Source organism: Leopardus geoffroyi, chromosome B4 (genome assembly GCF_018350155.1).
Source record: "Leopardus geoffroyi isolate Oge1 chromosome B4, O.geoffroyi_Oge1_pat1.0, whole genome shotgun sequence".
NCBI lineage: Eukaryota > Metazoa > Chordata > Mammalia > Carnivora > Felidae > Leopardus > Leopardus geoffroyi.
Window position 1 is genome coordinate 13,661,399 of NC_059341.1, and position 17,227 is coordinate 13,678,625.

General features: G+C 43.9%; 2 protein-coding genes across 4 annotated transcripts in view; both read left to right on the top strand.

The window, feature by feature from the left end:
- Window positions 1-64: 64 nt before the first annotated feature.
- HSPA14 (heat shock protein family A (Hsp70) member 14) overlaps window positions 65-17,227 on the top strand; it is a 44,101-nt gene continuing 26,938 nt past the window's right edge. Inside the window, exons 1-9 of one of the 2 annotated variants that reach the window (XM_045464807.1) lie at window positions 65-356; window positions 1,613-1,693; window positions 1,767-1,849; window positions 10,219-10,267; window positions 10,402-10,507; window positions 11,544-11,634; window positions 12,390-12,494; window positions 13,684-13,845; window positions 14,767-14,922. In XM_045464807.1, the coding sequence (XP_045320763.1) occupies window positions 300-356; window positions 1,613-1,693; window positions 1,767-1,849; window positions 10,219-10,267; window positions 10,402-10,507; window positions 11,544-11,634; window positions 12,390-12,494; window positions 13,684-13,845; window positions 14,767-14,922 (890 nt within the window). In that variant the 5' untranslated portion in view covers window positions 65-299. The remainder of the gene's footprint in view (window positions 357-1,612; window positions 1,694-1,766; window positions 1,850-10,218; window positions 10,268-10,401; window positions 10,508-11,543; window positions 11,635-12,389; window positions 12,495-13,683; window positions 13,846-14,766; window positions 14,923-17,227) is intronic. The other variant, XM_045464809.1, reaches the window with a different exon arrangement.
- Window positions 1,664-5,750, top strand: LOC123591049 (zinc finger and SCAN domain containing 29). Of its 2 annotated transcripts, none has more exons than XM_045464817.1 (3): window positions 1,664-1,693; window positions 1,767-1,849; window positions 5,100-5,750. In XM_045464817.1, the coding sequence occupies exon 3, from the start codon at window positions 5,180-5,182 to the stop codon at window positions 5,621-5,623; it is 444 nt and encodes a 147-aa protein (XP_045320773.1). In that variant the 5' UTR covers window positions 1,664-1,693; window positions 1,767-1,849; window positions 5,100-5,179; the 3' UTR covers window positions 5,624-5,750. The 2 variants fall into 2 exon arrangements, with proteins under 2 accessions (XP_045320773.1, XP_045320772.1); XM_045464816.1 differs by lacking the exon at window positions 1,664-1,693 and adding an exon at window positions 3,859-4,587.

A 17,227-nucleotide genomic window follows, 5' to 3' on the forward strand; every position in this document is an offset into this window, starting at 1 on the left:
AGTCCGCGCCCCTTCCAGGCCCTCCCTCACTGGAGCATGCGCACTATCGTCCACGCTGTGCCTTTCCGGTAGGGCGGGGGGTTGGGGGACGCACTGAAGCTATTCGCAGACAGTCCGAGAGGAAAGGCTAAACCTTTACGCTGATTGGCGGCGACGCGGGAGGCCGGGGCGGATGGACCGGACGCAGTGGGCGGGCGGGAACGTGAAATTTCCGCGGTGCCTGATGGGGCTGTTCGGAGGCCGGGATCTGTTGGCACAGGGGGACCACTCGTTACTGCTGCCGCCGTCTCTGCCGCCTCATGGCGGCCATCGGAGTTCACCTGGGCTGCACTTCAGCCTGTGTGGCCGTCTATAAGGTGAGGGCCTGGGGGAGCTGGTTTGTGATTAATGTCGGCCACCCAGTTCTCCCGGTGCGGAGCCAAGTCCTTTGATCTCCTGCGGGGTTTGTGAACGGCGTGTCGCCGGCCTAGGAATGTCGCGTGGAGAGACATTACTGGGGGCAAGTTTGGAGGCGAAGCGCCGGGCGGACCGGCCTCGTCATCCGCAGCTCCTCCGGAAAGTCCACTGCGTCCTGGCGGACGGTTGTGACGACGTGGGCTCGCGGGGTCTGGAAACGTCCCGGCCGCAAAAGGCCTGGTGGGGGGCGGTCCTGGGGACGTAAGGGCCGTTGGAGGCCCAGAGAGATCTCGGGGACGGCTGGTCCCCGGGGCGTCAGGCCCGCAGGTGGCCCGGAGGGTCTCGGGGACATCAGGACCACAGGAGGCGCGGAGAGGGGCGGTCCTGGAGACGTCAGGGCCGCCGGAGACCCGGAGGGGGCGGTCCCGGGGACGTCTGGGCAGCTGAGGCCTGGGAGGTCTCGGGGACATCAGGGCTGCAGGGAAGCAGGAGAGGGGCCGTCCCAGGGACCTCAGGGCTGCCGGAGGCCGGGAGGGGTCTCGAGGATCTCCAGGGCACTGGAGGCCCGGAGGTGGGCCTGAACGTCCGACACCGGCGGCTTCTGAATGTTTGCCGCGAAAGGACCGGGTGGTCGCGATCTGAAACTGGAGTTGCTAATCCCTCGAAGCGTGTGAATCGAGTTGGTGGCATGCTCTACTTGACCTTTCTTGAATGAGAGAGCTTAACAAGGAGTTGTAGCTTCTTGGCATCAGTGGGGAGGCGAGAGGAACAATAATAACCAACTCCCCTAATACTAGTCTCGCACGTAAATGTCAAGTAACTTGGAAGGAAAACCAAAGAGATTTAGTGCTACTTCATCATACGTAGAAAAAGGAAGAAAGATGTACCTGTCGGGGAAGAACGAAAACTAGAAAGGGTGATGTCATAAGGCTTGTTATTGTATATAGAAAGATTATTATGTTTGACCCATTTATCGACTGTATAGAAAAAATGAGGCAGTTTTTTGTGGAACATTGACCTTGTATAAAATCTAGGAAATTAATAACGGCCATTGAATCTACAAATTTAAAATATTGATGTAACGATTTTTCTATCTACGCATGTGGCAAGATAACACTGGTCCACATATGTCTGATGGGACTATCTATCTATCTGTATATGTCTATATGTGTTTTGTTTTCAAAAGACCTAATAGAGTTCTATTTTTTTCTTCCAGGATGGCCGGGCTGATGTGGTTGCAAATGATGCAGGTGACAGAGTTACTCCAGCTGTAGTTGCTTACACAGAAAATGAAGAGGTACTATTTCCCTCATTTTTGTATTTTGAAATAAGCAGAATTACATGCATTGTAATATACTGCTCTTTTTCAGGTTGTTGGATTGGCAGCAAAACAAAGTAGAATAAGAAATATTTCAAATACAGTAATGAAAGTAAAGCAGATCCTTGGCAGAAGGTACGGAATAAAATAATAATCTTACATATGGGAAGAAAATGTGTTTATACATTCTAAACATAATGTGCAATGAAACTGGAAACACCAGTTTGGTTTTCTGTTGCTTTTTACGATTGAGTCATTTCAGAGATTATCCCAAGTAGGCTCTTTAGTGTTGAATCTTATCAAGGATGGGATTCACTCAGACATTTGTTTCTTGCTGACGGGTCTGTTCTTATTGATGAATGCCAACATTCATATAGTTTGATAATTTGTGTCATTTAGAAGTGGTAATTTGGACTTTTCACCTTTTTACGTCACTGAAAGAATTTGAAAGATTTTGTGGGAATTTGAAGATTTTTCTGTACTGAAGTCGAATTTTGCAAAATCTATTACAGTTGGTCATAATGTATATAGAAGCTATTGATTTTCTTCCTCGGGTCCTTTTGTGACACTTTCTGGGAACTAACTTTTCCAGCTGCATTATGAATTTAATCATTAAAGAAACAGTTTAATTAACATCTTAAGAATCAGGTTAATCATCTGTTGTAACTTTAATTAAAAGATTAAAGAGGCTTGCTTCTCCAGACTTCTGTCTCCTCGAATTATAGATTGACATAATAATTAGAGGTTTTCATTTTCACTGGAGTAGTAATACTTGATACAGTGTTTTTAAATTTTCAAAGTGCTTTCACATCTATTATTTAATCCTCTCAAATCCCTAAAAGATTGGAAGGGCAGGTTTTATTTCTTCCCATTTGTAGATGAGAAAATCAAGACACGTAGAAGTTACAGTATTACTCAGTTAGAGGGGTGAGCTAGATAGGACTGTGGTTCAGGACTTCTAACTTAGCCTCAGGTTCTTTCTACTTCTGAGAGTTTAAGTAGAAATGTCCTGTGTTGATCTTAGGATTCAAGGGTTATGGATTAAATCTAATATTTATTTCTTTTATATGTATAGGTATTTTTTGTTTATTATCCCTTACACGTATTTAAGCTGAACTGGATAATTATTTTTCCTCCTAGGGTATTTATGCACGAAGTCAAAAACGATAATATTTTAGAGAGAATTAAAATTTTTGTGATGATAAATATATTCCCATATCCATTTATGTGTTGATAAAACTTAGTATTGAGCATATTGAAAATAAATTAGCTGGTGTCAAAAATTTGCAAGTTAAAAAAAAAAACCTCTAAAAAGGCGGGGAGCCGTACATGGGCCTTGAAGCTAGATTCGCTATAAGCAGCCAAAATAGGGCTTTTTTTTTTTTTTTTTAAACTTTTTATTTTGAGATCATTGTAGATTTACATACTGTTGTAGGAAGTAATAACAGAGGAATCCAATATATTACTGGATTTACCACTTTCTCTCGATGGTAACATCTTGGAAAACTATAGTACAGTGGCACAACCAGGATACTGACATTGATACGATCCAGATACAGAACATTTCAGTAGATCTTTGTCCTGGTAGCCCTTTTTTAGGGCAGATGATCAGAGTAATGATATGGTTGTCTTCTGTCATATCATGCAACATCTTTGTATTGTTAGGAACAACCTAAGTGTACTTTTCTCGCCCCCAAAGTTAACCTTTTAACAAAGTGCAGTGGTGACAGGCAGATGGGTATTATATAGCCCCAGGGCTAGTAAAGGATGAGCGCTCTTCAGACCTGCTGTTACACCATGATCCCGCGCGCACTTCTCTAGAGTGAGCTGCGTCCTGGTCCACATGTTCTGCTCTCAGTCTACTTAGAACACAAGGTGATTTTTACAGATATGCACTTGTACCAGGTCTTGGCCTTAGAAGCACTCTGTCTTTTGTGGAGGAGCCAGTCCCCTTTTATCAAGCCAATAAGACCCCTTGAAGCCCCTGGTCCGGTACCTATCCTGGGCAAACTACCAAAGTTGGGCTTTCTTAGTCTTGGCATCCTGCCTGTTTGCACCGTACTTACAGGGAGCACCACTTAACTTGCTGCCACGATTATCCTCACGACCCTCTCTGTAACTCTCATTCCCCTGTGGCCTTCCAGCCAGAAATGCGGTCCTTGGACCTGGCTTCTCAACAATTAGCCCTGAGAGGGAAGAATCGGCTGGCTCCTGGAAATACACTGAGAGCACACAGAGCTTCCCCACACCTTCAGATTTGCACCTTGCTGCCCAGGAGCTTCCCACAGCTAATCTTCCTTCCCAGTCCACTATGGCCAGTTCCAATAGCAGTGCGGGCATCCGGTGGTCCAGACAGGAGACACGAACGCTTCTCTCCATACTAGGCGAGGCAGAGTATATTCAACGCCTCCAGACTGTGCATCATAATGCAGATGTCTATCAGGCTGTGTCTAAGCGAATGCAGCAGGAAGGCTTCCGCCGCACCGAACGTCAGTGCCGCTCCAAGTTTAAAGTTCTGAAGGCGTTATATTTAAAGGCGTACGTTGCCCATGCCACGAGTGTGGGGGATCCGCCGCACTGTCCGTTTTATGATACATTGGATCAGCTTCTCCGAAATCAGATAGTGACTGACCCAGACAACTTAATGGAGGACACTACTTGGGCCAAGCACTGTGATCAGAACTTAGTGGCCTCTGACACCCCAGGGGAAGAGGGACCCAGCATTCTCAGAGCAAAAAGGACTCAGGCAGCAGATCATCAGCCTATCTTGAAAACAGTTAAGGAATCAGATGAGGATTGTCAACTGAGAATCAGTGACCAGATGCGAGAAACCAGTGACCTTGAGGACTCCTGGGATGAATCCTCGGGTGCAGGTAACTCCCAAGCATGTGAAGGATCGGGGTGCCAGAGTCACTCGGTTCTAAACAGCAGGATATGTCTGGATGGTGTTCTTTTCAACATTGTCTCCATTTCTGCCCCATGCCCTCTTATTTTTTAAGCCTCGTGGTCAGATAAGGGCTCCAGGTTTTTAAAAGCAATGACCTTAAGTATCTAAGGTATTAGAACTTTTTAAATGTGGACGAAGTATTCTTTAGAACCAGACTAGTTTTGCCATTATTTATAGTGGGTGTGTAGGAATTCGTGACTAGAGATGGGGCTGGCTGGCTATGTGGAAAAGGGTTCAGGAAGGCAACAGGGAGGTTTTAGAGGTAAGACTGCAATTGGCCAAAGTGTCCAGATTAAGGAATTGAGATCTTCCCAGTCCCTGGTGGAAAGAGGCCTCTCCAGCCTTAGTTTTGTAACTGTCTTCTCAACTCTGCTGCTGGCTCCAAGCATTCCCCTAGCAGGAATGTCCTCTTTGCAACGTTGTTGCTTTGTTTTTCAGGGTGCTCTCAAGGGACCCCCAGCTACAGCAGCTCCCACCACCTTTTCAGAGGTGCGGTTGCTCCCTGTCAGAGCAGCCCCATGACCCGCCTGGGTGTGTCCGGTGAGCCCAGTCCGTGCGCCAGCACCAGCCGAAACACTCCTGGGGTGGCCTCCGCACCGCGGCCTCCGGTCTCCTCCTCCACAGTTCCTTTTGTTTCTGGTGGGGATAGGCCTTTGACCGGTGAGCCCCCTCCACGGTGGGCGAGGCGAAGAAGGCGGTCAGTGGCCAGGACTATTGCGGCCGAGTTGGCAGAAAACAGGAGGTTGGCACGAGAACTTTCAAAGCGTGAGGAAGAAAAATTGGACAGGCTGATTGCTATTGGTGAGGAGGCCAGTGCTCAGCAAGACACTGCCAACGAGCTCCGCAGGGATGCCGTGATCGCAGTCAGACGCTTGGCCACGGCGGTGGAAGAGGCCACCGGTGCTTTTCAGCTAGGGCTCGAAAAATTGCTTCAGAGGTTAATTTCGAATACCAAAAGTTAAGAATTGATTACAAAGAGGCTGTTTCCTAAACTGGTAGAAGCCCAGTTCCAACACCTGCCTTTTGGTACCCTGGCTCCTTTTACACGGCCTTAGGAATAAAGGAAAGAAAAAGCGGATGAACCATTAATATGCAGAGTAGTGGGAACGTATGAGCTAGTTGCTTGTCCAAGCTTCTTCACGAATTGGAAGACCTCTCGGGTATGCGAGGAGTGGTCTGACAGGACAGATGGAGTCGAGACCAGAGAGGGGGTTAGCTGCGGCCTCGCTGCTAGTGTGGGGCAGTTTAGTTTACCTCGACACCAGTTTCCTCATCTGTATGGGGGCCCGGTAATAACTCCTGACCTGCCTACCTCACAGGGTTGTTGTGAGGACCCAATGGCTAGTAGATGTGAAAGGGTTTAAAAGTTTAAAAGCACTACACACTATATACATGTAAGTTATTAATGCAAATGACCTTGGCCGAGGTATGGCTAGGGTGAGGCACGTTAGTTGACAAAGAGTTGTGTCTGCCGTGACCTCATTGCTTGAATCTTTACCAGTTTAACTTGACTGCTTCTTAGAAGTTTAAGGTTTTCATTTTTTTAATCCCTCTCTGGCTCATTAGACTGATATAGATCCATGTGTTTATACCTTTATCTCTTATATTTTCACTGCTGTGTCTATGACATACTTACTAGTAAGCACTCAATGGTCAAACCAGCTTTCCTTCCCTTCCACTGGTTTTTAGTGTCTTACCACTCTAAGGATATAAATCAGAAGTGACAGGGAGCTACAGTTGTGTGTTACGATTCATATGGTCTTCGATATGATGAGGTATTGGCTGTTTTATAAAATATTAAATGTAAGTAAATTCTTTGCATTCCATATTATTTGGGTCCCTAATATACATAATGACATGTCTTTAGGTTTAGGGTGTCACTTGGAACAACATGTGGAAACAATTTGGAATCTGTTTTCCAAGTGCTTTCAGCTAATTTCATTCCTTTCTTTTAGCCTTTTTTCTGTCTAGTATGTTGTGTACAGAGGCAAGCCCTAGAAGACTTTGCTTCTGGGGAACTTTGCAAAGTCACTTTTTCTCATACAGTGTAGACAAAAGTTCACCGTGTTAATGGCCTGTGGTGGAAGAGGACAGCGGGAACAACTGAGGATGATGTGGATAAAGACCGCCTGCAGTAGATGACTCCTTTTAAGCACAAAGCCCTCAATAAATATGTCCTCCTTTCCCCCAAAACATCCACGCTTCCTTTAGGAGATCCGAAGATGTTGAGCCATACTTCCAATTTACCTTAGAAAGAATGCCATTATTGGCCGTCATGAAACCAACAAACTTCAAAGCTTTTAAGTGGTTTGCTTAGTACTTTCAGGAAATACAAATAAGAGCCTTGGAATTTAAAAGGCTTTCCTCCAGTCTACAGGCTGAAAAAAACAAGTGCAGGCATATTTGAAGAGGTTTTGTTTTATATTTTGTAGGCTTGGGTGCTTACCTATGTGCTGGAAATGCAGGTGGGTGGAGAAAGAGTCAAAACAACACTAGGAATATAGCCAGAGCGTGAGTCGGAGGCAGGCAAGCTGCACTGACAAACGGGTGATGTGTGTAGAAAGCAGCTGGTGTGCTAGAGCACTGGATTCTAACCCTGTCACGGTGTGTGACCTCGGGCAGGTGACTTGCCCTTTTGGTGCCTCAGTTTCTTTAAAATGATTTGTACTAGATGACTTTTCTAGTACCTTCTAGTTCTAAAACAATTCTGTAAGTGACAAAACAAGAAAAAGGCAAAGTAAACTTTTAATTGTAATATTTTCAGTCACAGTAGCATATTGTATGTTTGAAATACTGGTAACAGTTGAATTTTAAGAGAGCATTCTACGGTATTAATATTTATTAATATACTCCACTTACATAAGCACCACACCAGACGTAGGTTCCTTGCTTTAAAGAAGCCTATATTCAGGCAGTGAAACGGATATATATGTGTGTGCATTTTCTCAATTGTTTTAGGCCTTTGTATGTGTCTGTTTTAACTGGGTAACACTAATATAAGTACGTAGACTTTCTGGAAAAACAGGGAAGTACTCAAAGGAGAGTTAGGCCTGTACTCTATTAACCTATTAATGGTAGCAAAGTACGTAGGCAGGGCTTTATTTGAGATAAGTGCTACAGAACAGGAGTGGAGCTAAACTTAGGAGGTAGTACTGTGAAAATCTTTTGGGTGAAATAACTTTAATGTGAGAAGAAAAGGAAAGTTCTTAATGAAATAAACAGAAAAAGAAAATACTGTTAAGAGGAGGCCATTCTCATTGAAAGAGAACAAGCTCAGAAACCCTGCCTAGGCTCTGGGCCCCGCCGTTTGTGCCTGCCCACCCTTAGGCAGGTCACCTTACCGCTCTGTGACTCCCATTCCTCACCCACAGAGGGAGAGACAAACAACCCTCCTACCTACCTCGAGGGAGTGTGGTGAGGGCCAGATGAACAGATGAATGTAAAAACGCTTTCAGATGTGGAAGGCACTGTCTTGTGACAGTGATGGGAAGACCGCCCTGGAGCACGTTAGTGCTGCTGTGTGCCAGCTCCGACAGTCTGCTGATGGTGCAAGAGACATTTAAGGAAGGACGAGGAAGAGAAAGCGGCAGTGCTTGTAAAGGTTGTGGTACGACGGTGGGGTTAACACTCTGCCTCCTGAAGACCGTGATGTAAATGAGGTGCTGTGTATGCCAACCTCCCACCACCCTTTGTGTTTCTGTTAAGTGATTTAATCCTGGTGTGGACAAATAAAGTTTTTACTTGTATGTACTTGTGGTCAGTCCGCTACTTTCTGGCGATATCCACGACCATTTGTCGTCACCTCCACTTCTCTGCTTTCTGCTTCTCTACTAGCTAATCTCCAGGGTCTCGCCTTCATACGACCCTGAGAGCTTCGTGTGCTTTCTGTCCTCACATGAGAGGGGCCCTCTTTGCAGGGGAGTTGAGAAATAATTTTCCATTTCTAAAATGTCTATAAATTCCATAATATAGGCTTTTTGGCAACAAGCTATCTTGACTTGGGTAGCTTACAGGATGGATAGATAACAGGATAAATTGTCCTGGTTGACCACAACGCTTGTTCTAAAGAGAACAACTGGTAAGTGTCATGCTGAAATGGTATTGGTGCAAATAAATAAGTATGGGCACACTTCATCTTTTTTTGGCGTACTCTTAAAATAGTTATCCAGGATCCAGTCGAAATACCGGATTTAGAGAAAGGGAGGAAAAGAGGGCTTAGTGAAAAGAATACTAAACTTTGTATTAAAGATCTGGATTCCAGTCAGTTCTGCCATGAATTAACCATGGGACTTTGGGCAAGCTACTTACTTAACCTGTTTCCTCTCTCAGCAGTTTTTAGGTGATAGAGAAGACGTGTGAGGAATCTGCAAGTGTTCTAGACAGTTCTAAGCCGAATTAGTCACTTAAACCCTTCTGTTTTCCTCTTATTTACGCAGGTTAGGGTCTTTGGATGCCCAATAACTTCAGCAGTTAGTCGCCATTAATTTTCAACTCCTCTTTTTAAAGACTGGTCTCTGAATGGAATAGCTGCAACCCCTTGGGAGAAGGGTTAAAGTGGAAGGGTTTCCTTTAATTTCTAGATAAAATTATAGCAAGAATCAAGGACTCCTGTCACTGCCCAAAGGGGCAGAGGTACTTTAGTCATTTACCTTGTTACTGGGAGGCAGCCTGTTAGATGTGAACAACACCAGCCTGATAGAGAAGCCTGGAATCAAGTACCAACTGTTCCTTATTAACTTATAAGGCATTGACTATGAACTATTACCTCCAAAATAATACCTGCCAAATTAACCCCACTGAGGTGTTGTGAAGAGCAAGTGAGGTAATACACGTGAAAACATTTTTTAGTCTGTACAAATTGGTATTTTGAGCAACATCATATCCATTGTTTTAATTTTTCATTGCCGTACACATTTATCTAATACCTACTTTGGGTAGGACATTATAGATCTGTTTACTTGCAGTACGCTGCACCTTTCCACATAGAACATTCATACTTTAGCTCAGTTTTTTGTTTTTTTGTTTTTTGTTTTTTGCTTTGGGTGTTGATTCATGTTCACGAGCCAAGGAACAAAGATGGTGTTAGGTATTCTGGTCTGCCCTTACTTTGACATCTTTCTTTTCGTCCTTTTTATCTCAGTGATTGCCAGTGATCAGTCTTCACCATCACAGATGGGAGTATATATGACATAAAATCATTGATATTCTGAAAAATTACCCTCAGATGTATAGCATCTGTTAATAGCAAGATCAGAACAAATAAGAGCTATTTACTTCCAAACATGAAGGTTAACACGTGTGTGTGTGTGTGTGTGTGTGTGTGTGTGCTTGCGTGTGCACGCAGGTTAACACTTTAATAGGATTACTATTAACCACTAAATAATTGTGTCCATTTAATCCTATCACTTATAATATATCATGATTTGTTAATATCAAGCAACTTCATGATTTTGTTTATATTTTTATATTTGTTTAGTGATATTAAAAATATAGTCTTCTTTAAATATTACTCATCAACAATACTGATTTTAATAATTATCTTTATCTTTACGGACAGCTCTGATGATCCGCAGGCTCAGAAATACATCACGGAAAGTAAATGTTTAGTGAGTATGGTTCTATTATTACCTCTCCGTTACACAAAGTCGTTGCCAAGGTCATAACCAATTATATTATTTTGAAACTTTCTATCTTTATTAAAATCATTCCTTATGTAACACACCTACAATTTCCTTTATAGGTCATTGAAAAGAATGGAAAGTTACGATACGAAATAGATACTGGAGAAGAAACAAAGTTTGTTAACCCAGAAGATGTTGCCAGACTGATATTTAGTAAAATGAAAGGTATTGAGCAAAAGAGACCTTTTAAAAGTTGACCTTAAAGAAAAGTTAGAGGTGTTTCTTGATCTGGAGAAAAGCAGGGTGATTGAGCAGATTAAGGAGACCTAACACTAGACCTGACTGTGTCACTAACTGTCCATGTGACCTTGGTTATTTGACTAACCTTCCCTGACTTTGGTTTCCTTAGAAGTAATGTAAATGGGTTGGGCCAGGCTCACATTTTCACAGCTTCTTAAATTGAAGTGGCCAAATAAGTGTGAAGAGTTTCTTTCTCTGCTCAAGATTGACAGTGCTCTTTGAACAGTTCTTTAGGTAGATTAAGTAGGTCTGGCTCATTAACACTTCCAAGGAAGACTCAAAACCGAGTGGCAGTGCTGTGGAACAATTTGGGAAATTCAGGAGCAGGTGATAAAACTCACTTCAGCTCTGGAATTGTTACAAATTTGTGGGATGGAAGGCATTCTTCTAGTGTGTTGAACTAACATGCTGTTTTGTCTTCACATGGACACATGAAAGACTCACTGTTAATGGAAGCAGTCTAATTTGGGAGATGGTTGAAACTTTGAAGCCTAAGAGCCAGGCTTTTTGGAAAGTACCTGGTTCCGTGTCCACAGATTTCCAAATCCACAAAAAGTTCTGCACGATTTAAGAGAGCCAGAGAAGAGGGGCGCCTGGGCGGCTCAGTCAGTTAAGCATCAGACTCTTGGTTTTGGCTCAGGTCATGATCTCACAGTTTTCGTGGGTTCAAGCCCTCCATCGGGCTCTCGGCTGGCAGTGTGCAACCTCCTTGGGACTCTTTCTCTCTTCCTTTCTCTCTGCCCCTCTCCCACTCATGCTGTCTCTATCGCTCCCAAAATTAGTAAGTAAACTTAACAAATTTAAGAGAGCCAGAGAAGAACATGAATGGGGTGGCCAAATAAGTGAATTGGAAAATCTTCACAGTGAGAAGATCATGGTACAAATTAATAAACCACAAAGTATCATGACATTTTTCTTGTGTCATTAGAATTTATTTTTATTTATTTATTTTTTAATACAGAAACAGCACATTCTGTATTGGGCTCAGATGCAAATGATGTAGTTATTACTGTTCCATTTGATTTTGGAGAAAAGCAAAAAAATGCTCTTGGGTAAGTTTATCTTGTTTGCTTAGAGGAAATATAGATTTTATAGTATCACAATGTAGTAAAAGGTAAAACTGTAATTGAAAGTACCTTAGGCAATAAAATTGTATTTGTAAACAGATGTATATATTTACATATGTAATTAGTATGGTAAAAAGTATAGTAACGATCATTAATATTTCCTATCTGTAATGCCAAGAGAACATAAAATTAGATGTACCTTATTAAGCTGTTTTGATTGGAAATATTTTTAATTACCGGGTTAAGTTCATGTTTATAAGTTGCTTTGCCTTACTTTCATATAATCAAGGTTTATGTTGGAATTATATAAAAATATATACAGTTTTAGATATATTTGCAATTATTTCTTCACCTTATTAGATCTTCACATCTAAACAAAAAGTTGCGTTTATTTTTTATAGGTCATTATGAAAATGTAATTGATGAGCATGTATACCTTTGTTTTGAGGATAGAGTTTCATCTGGCACTTTGGCAATCATCTGAGTTGCTTGTGGGACAGATAATTGCTTTATTTACTTGAACTTGTGGGATGTTAAAAACTGACCCTAAATTAAAGAAACTGGAAAATTCCAAAATGTATTATAAATTTGTCTTAATCTCTTTCTAACATTTATAAGCATGGACATTTTTGAGACTTTTCTTTATTCGTTATAAGCACGTTATTTTTTTTTTTTTTTTTGTCAAGAAAATACTTGAACGTGTTGTGATATTAAATTCATTGAAAGCAAATTGTCCACAGGGAAGCAGCCAGAGCTGCTGGGTTTAATGTTTTGCGGTTAATCCATGAACCATCTGCAGCTCTTCTGGCTTATGGAATTGGACAAGACTGCCCCACTGGAAAAAGGTAAAAACCATATTTGCAGCTTTAAGTTTTTCAGTGCAGAAAACATTTTTAGATTACAGCAATGGGGATCATTATATAAAGCAGTGGGTTCCAAGCCTTTATGGATGAAATGACATTGAAACTCTCACCTGGGGTTTTTCAAATAGATGAGAAAGACTTCCTAGGAGAGCAGAGAAAGGACATAACAGGAGGGAAGATTGAACTTTGCTGTCCTCTTACTACTCATGTTATTTGTCTTTTTTTTTTTTTAATGTTTGTTTATTTCTGAGACAGAGGGAAACATAGTGCGAGTGGGGGAGGGGCAGAGAGAAAGGGAGACACGGAATCTGAAACAGGCTCCAGGCTCTGAGCTGTCAGCAAAGAGCCCGATGCGGGGCTCAAACCCACGAACCATGAGATCATGGTTGAGCCAAAGTCAGACGCTCAACCGACTGAGCCACCCAGGCGCCCCTCTCATATTATTTGTCTTTATTGGAGGAGGATTTGAAATTTATAAGCCCAGCCAAGTTCCAACTCAAGCCAAGGCACTGTTCATTTTTCTACCAATTCCAATTATTAAACATGTTGAGAAACAGTAAGTCTTTTATATACATTTTTCTTGGCAGGAGATGGGGGGAATCCAGCATGGGATTTAAGGCGTTTTTTGATAATGAAATAGTAAGACATGCTCCTAATTTAGTTGTTGACTTCTAATACATCTGACACAGACACCTTTAGGGTGATTAATTCTGATGTGTTTATTTTCCCTAGTTGTTTCACCTTACTACTATTTCACAGTTAAAGAAGTTAGTATGTATAAATCAGTAGGAAATTAGCTTATGTAGAATATCAGAAATGAGCTTCTAGTTTTGCATATGTTTGATTTTTACAGAATGTGTCATTGTAGTAGTAACTTGGATAATATTAGCACATAAAGTTTCTGTATTTAATTCTGTTATGATTCATTATAACCACGAAAAGAAAAGTTAGTGTTTTGAACTCCAGTTACTCAAAAGAATCCAGTTTACATATGCAACTAAATAAAAACAGACTTTGGTTTTGATTCAGAATGTAGGGGTTCCAGGCTTAATTCAGCACTAATCAACTATTTGTGACATGAAGGGATTAAACTAAGTGACTTCCAATGTCCAACCTGCCTTTAAAGTTTTGTGATTCTCTCATAACTTACTTATGTTTTCTTTCTTTTAAGCAATATTTTGGTGTTTAAACTTGGAGGAACATCCTTATCTGTCAGTGTCATGGAAGTGAACAGTGGAATATATCGTGTTCTTTCAACAAACACTGATGATAACATAGGAGGTACACATTTCACAGAAACCTTAGCACAGTATCTGGCTTCAGAGTTTCAGAGGTAAATATTAATGGACTTCATGATATATTTTAATTGAAGTTTCTCTTCTGGGTTTTTGTACTGTTTTAAATTGCCTTGCTTCAAAGGAGGATGTGGGGGTTTTCTTCAGTGCTTTGGATATTTTTGTGTCTAGAGTTACAATGTCCTCTCCAGGCATTTGCAGGGAAGCAGAGGGCAAGTTGTCCAGTACAGTGGGCTCGGATTTCTCATTTAGTGTGAGGGCCTGCCAGATGTTGAACTTCATGAACGTGGGTCTCAGTTAAATTTCTTAATACCTCGGGTGCTGCTATTATGTCTAGATAAAGGAGTGTACAAGCACTTGAGGGCTCAATACCTTCTAAACAATTTTTAAAAGTTTAGGTCTGGTGAAGGTTACCTTATGTTACAGTCACATCCCAGTGAATTAGTGTCTTATGGAGTGTTTATTTAATTACTAATCTGCTATCGCAAGCAGCATTTTGGTTTTGTTACTAGATGTAATTATTCCATTCAAAATCAAGAGTCAAATAGATAAAGGTTCTATTTCCGACATTGCCACTCTTAAAAAATATTTGACTGAAATAGTATTTTCGTCAGTTTGACTAAACTGACTAGGTAAAAAAAAGTCTTGAAAAAGAGGTAATTACTTACTTGTTTCAAAAAGACCTATACTGGGGTGCCTGGGTGGCTCAATTGGTTATTATTATGGCCACAGAATAGAGCAGTTCTAAGTATCAAATATATTTGTTACTCATTTTTTTTTAAGGAGGCCCTTCTTTTAATTGCAAAGAATTTTCTTCAGAGATTTTGGAGGGTTTGAAGCCTGTAGTAACATCTGATATTAATATTAATGTATGGGCTTATTGTCCTAGTAGGCATTATCTACATAATTCTAAATGGCCTAGTAATTTTTAAACTTCAGAGACTATATTTTTAATCTAGATCCTTCAAACATGATGTGAGAGGGAATGCCCGAGCCATGATGAAGCTGATGAACAGTGCTGACATTGCAAAGCATTCTTTGTCCACCTTGGGAAGTGCCAATTGTTTCCTAGACTCATTATATGAAGGTCAAGATTTTGACTGCAATGTGTCCAGGTAAAACTGAATGAAGTCCAAAGAACTTTAAAAAACAAAATTCCAGGGGCGCCTGGACGGTTCGGTTAGTTAAGCCTCTGACTTTGGCTCAGGTGATGATCTCACAGTTGGTGAGTTTGAGCCTCGAGTTGGGCTCTGTGCTGACAGCTCAGAGCCTGCTTCTGATTCTCTGTGGCCCTCCGTTTCTGCCCCTCCCCAACTCATACTCTGTCTCTCTCTCTCTCTCAAAAATAAGTAAACATTTAAACAAACAAACAAAAATTCCAGGCCGGGGTGAGGCAATGCCCAGGCGGTGGGGCCGCTGCTGCCTCCCTCCAGTGCCAGGAGGGTTGGGAGAAGGAGCAGGAAGCCCATGGCACCTGCAATCAGGGCGGATCCCGCGCCTGCCCCTTCTGCGTCTGCTTCGCGCCCCCGTTCCCCTTGGTTCTGCGACCCTCCCGCCTCCTGCCTCCGCTTCTGGGCTCCTGGCCACGTTGGGCCAGCTGGGCGGCCCCCGGTGAGCCCTGCAGGACAGGCCTGGCACTGGGTCGCCGTGCCTGGCACTGGGTCGGGCCTCTGGCCCAGCACGCCTTTGTTTCTCCTGCCCCGCAGCGAGCCTACCACCAGGCAGAACTTCAGAGCAAAACAACCCCCCCCCCCCCCCCCCATGGAGGCGCTCCTGAGCTTGCTAAGTCGCCAGCCTAGAGCGGAGGGGACCAGCCTGCAGGGGTGGGAGGCCTGCCAGTGGGAGGCCGGGAGCTGCGAACCAGAGTGTTTCTGGTCTGCACAAGTTCCCCTGAGGCACTGAAGGACAACCTGGACCGTGGGAGGGGAGCAATCCCCACTTCCCTTAAGCATGCACTGACGGGCTTTGTTAAGTTGCAAACAACGTGCGGAATCGTTTGCCTGCTTTGAGTTTGGGCGCAGTTCCCAGTGTTCTTGGGGCCCAGCGGGCATCCTGGTGCTTTAGACGCACTCCCAGGAATCCACAGAATCTACCAGTTGGCCTTGGTACCCTCAGAGAGATCTCAGGACTTGCACAAAGACGCGGAACCTAGGGACTTTGTGGTCTGGGCTCCACATCAGGAAACTGACAGACTTGGGCCTGGATGGTATTGCACTTGTGGGTGAATCACCCAAATCCAGTGCTTCTGGGCAGGCACCCGCTCTACTGATCCTGTGGGATGGCAGCCATCTGCCGTGGGCCTCCTGGAGTGTCCTTACGGATCAGTCCTAAGGAATGGTAGCTGGGCCATTCCCATGGGCCTTCTGGGCTCTGTGTGCTCAGGTCTCTGCCTGGCTTGTGGAAGAGAGCTCTGATGGTCACTGGGCTCCCCACAGCCCAGGTCCAGGTAAGGTGGGCCTCTGCTTTTTCCTGAAGGACTGTCCTGTTCCCTGGGGTGACCAGGTTGTCTCCTGCCATCCTAGCTTTGTGTTCCTCAGTTTATAGCAGCTAGACTTTGCATAAAGAAAGAATTGGCCAGAAATTTAAGGCTTTCAGGGCACAGACAAGGAGAATTCAGACAGTTTTCTATGACTTGGAACCACATTATCGACCAGCCTGATCGCAGTACTGAGCCCTGGCGATGCCATGTGTTGTTTAGGTGGAAGAGGGGCAGCCCCTTTGGCCGGCAGCACCCCCCCTTCCTCCTCCCACCTTACCTCATGTATTCAGTGCCTGGTTCAGGTTGATGCTGTCCTGTGAGCTCTGTGCTTGCTGGACAGGGAATGTGGACAAGTTCAAGCCCTGGTCCCGAGGAATTCTCAGTCCCCTTTCCAAGGTGGTTCCGTCAGCTACCGAGGCCTCGTGGCCTGCGGGTGCTGCGCCTGTGGTTCAGGACATGGGCCTGAGATGCTTAGGGAGGCTCCAAGCCTTGGGGGAGCTGAGCCCAACTAAGTCCTGGAGAAGTGGGAGACAGTCTGCATAGAGTCCCTGGGGCACAGAGCAGCTGGAGTCCTTCCGCTCTGGGGAGGGACACTGTCCGGGAGAGATGACGCACTTGCTCCAAGAGGTGAGGGGGCTGCACTGGTCTGTAAGCAGGGGTCTGACCTTTTGTGGCACCATCCATGTGTGTTGGGTGGAGGTGGGGGCGCTGCACGACCGGCATCTGGCTGAAGGCTGACCCTAATTAGAATTCAGGATGGAGAGGCCAGGATGAACCCAGCCAGGCCCTGAATGCCTGCTGCGGAGCCAGGGCCCCATCCTGGTGACAATAAAGAGCTTCCTAGGTGCAGGGAGCAGGAGGCGCCATTGTCTAAAATGTGGCTGGCAGGGTGTCTCTGGCAGGAGTGTGGGGGGAAGGGGGCCATGGGAAGCAGGCTAGCA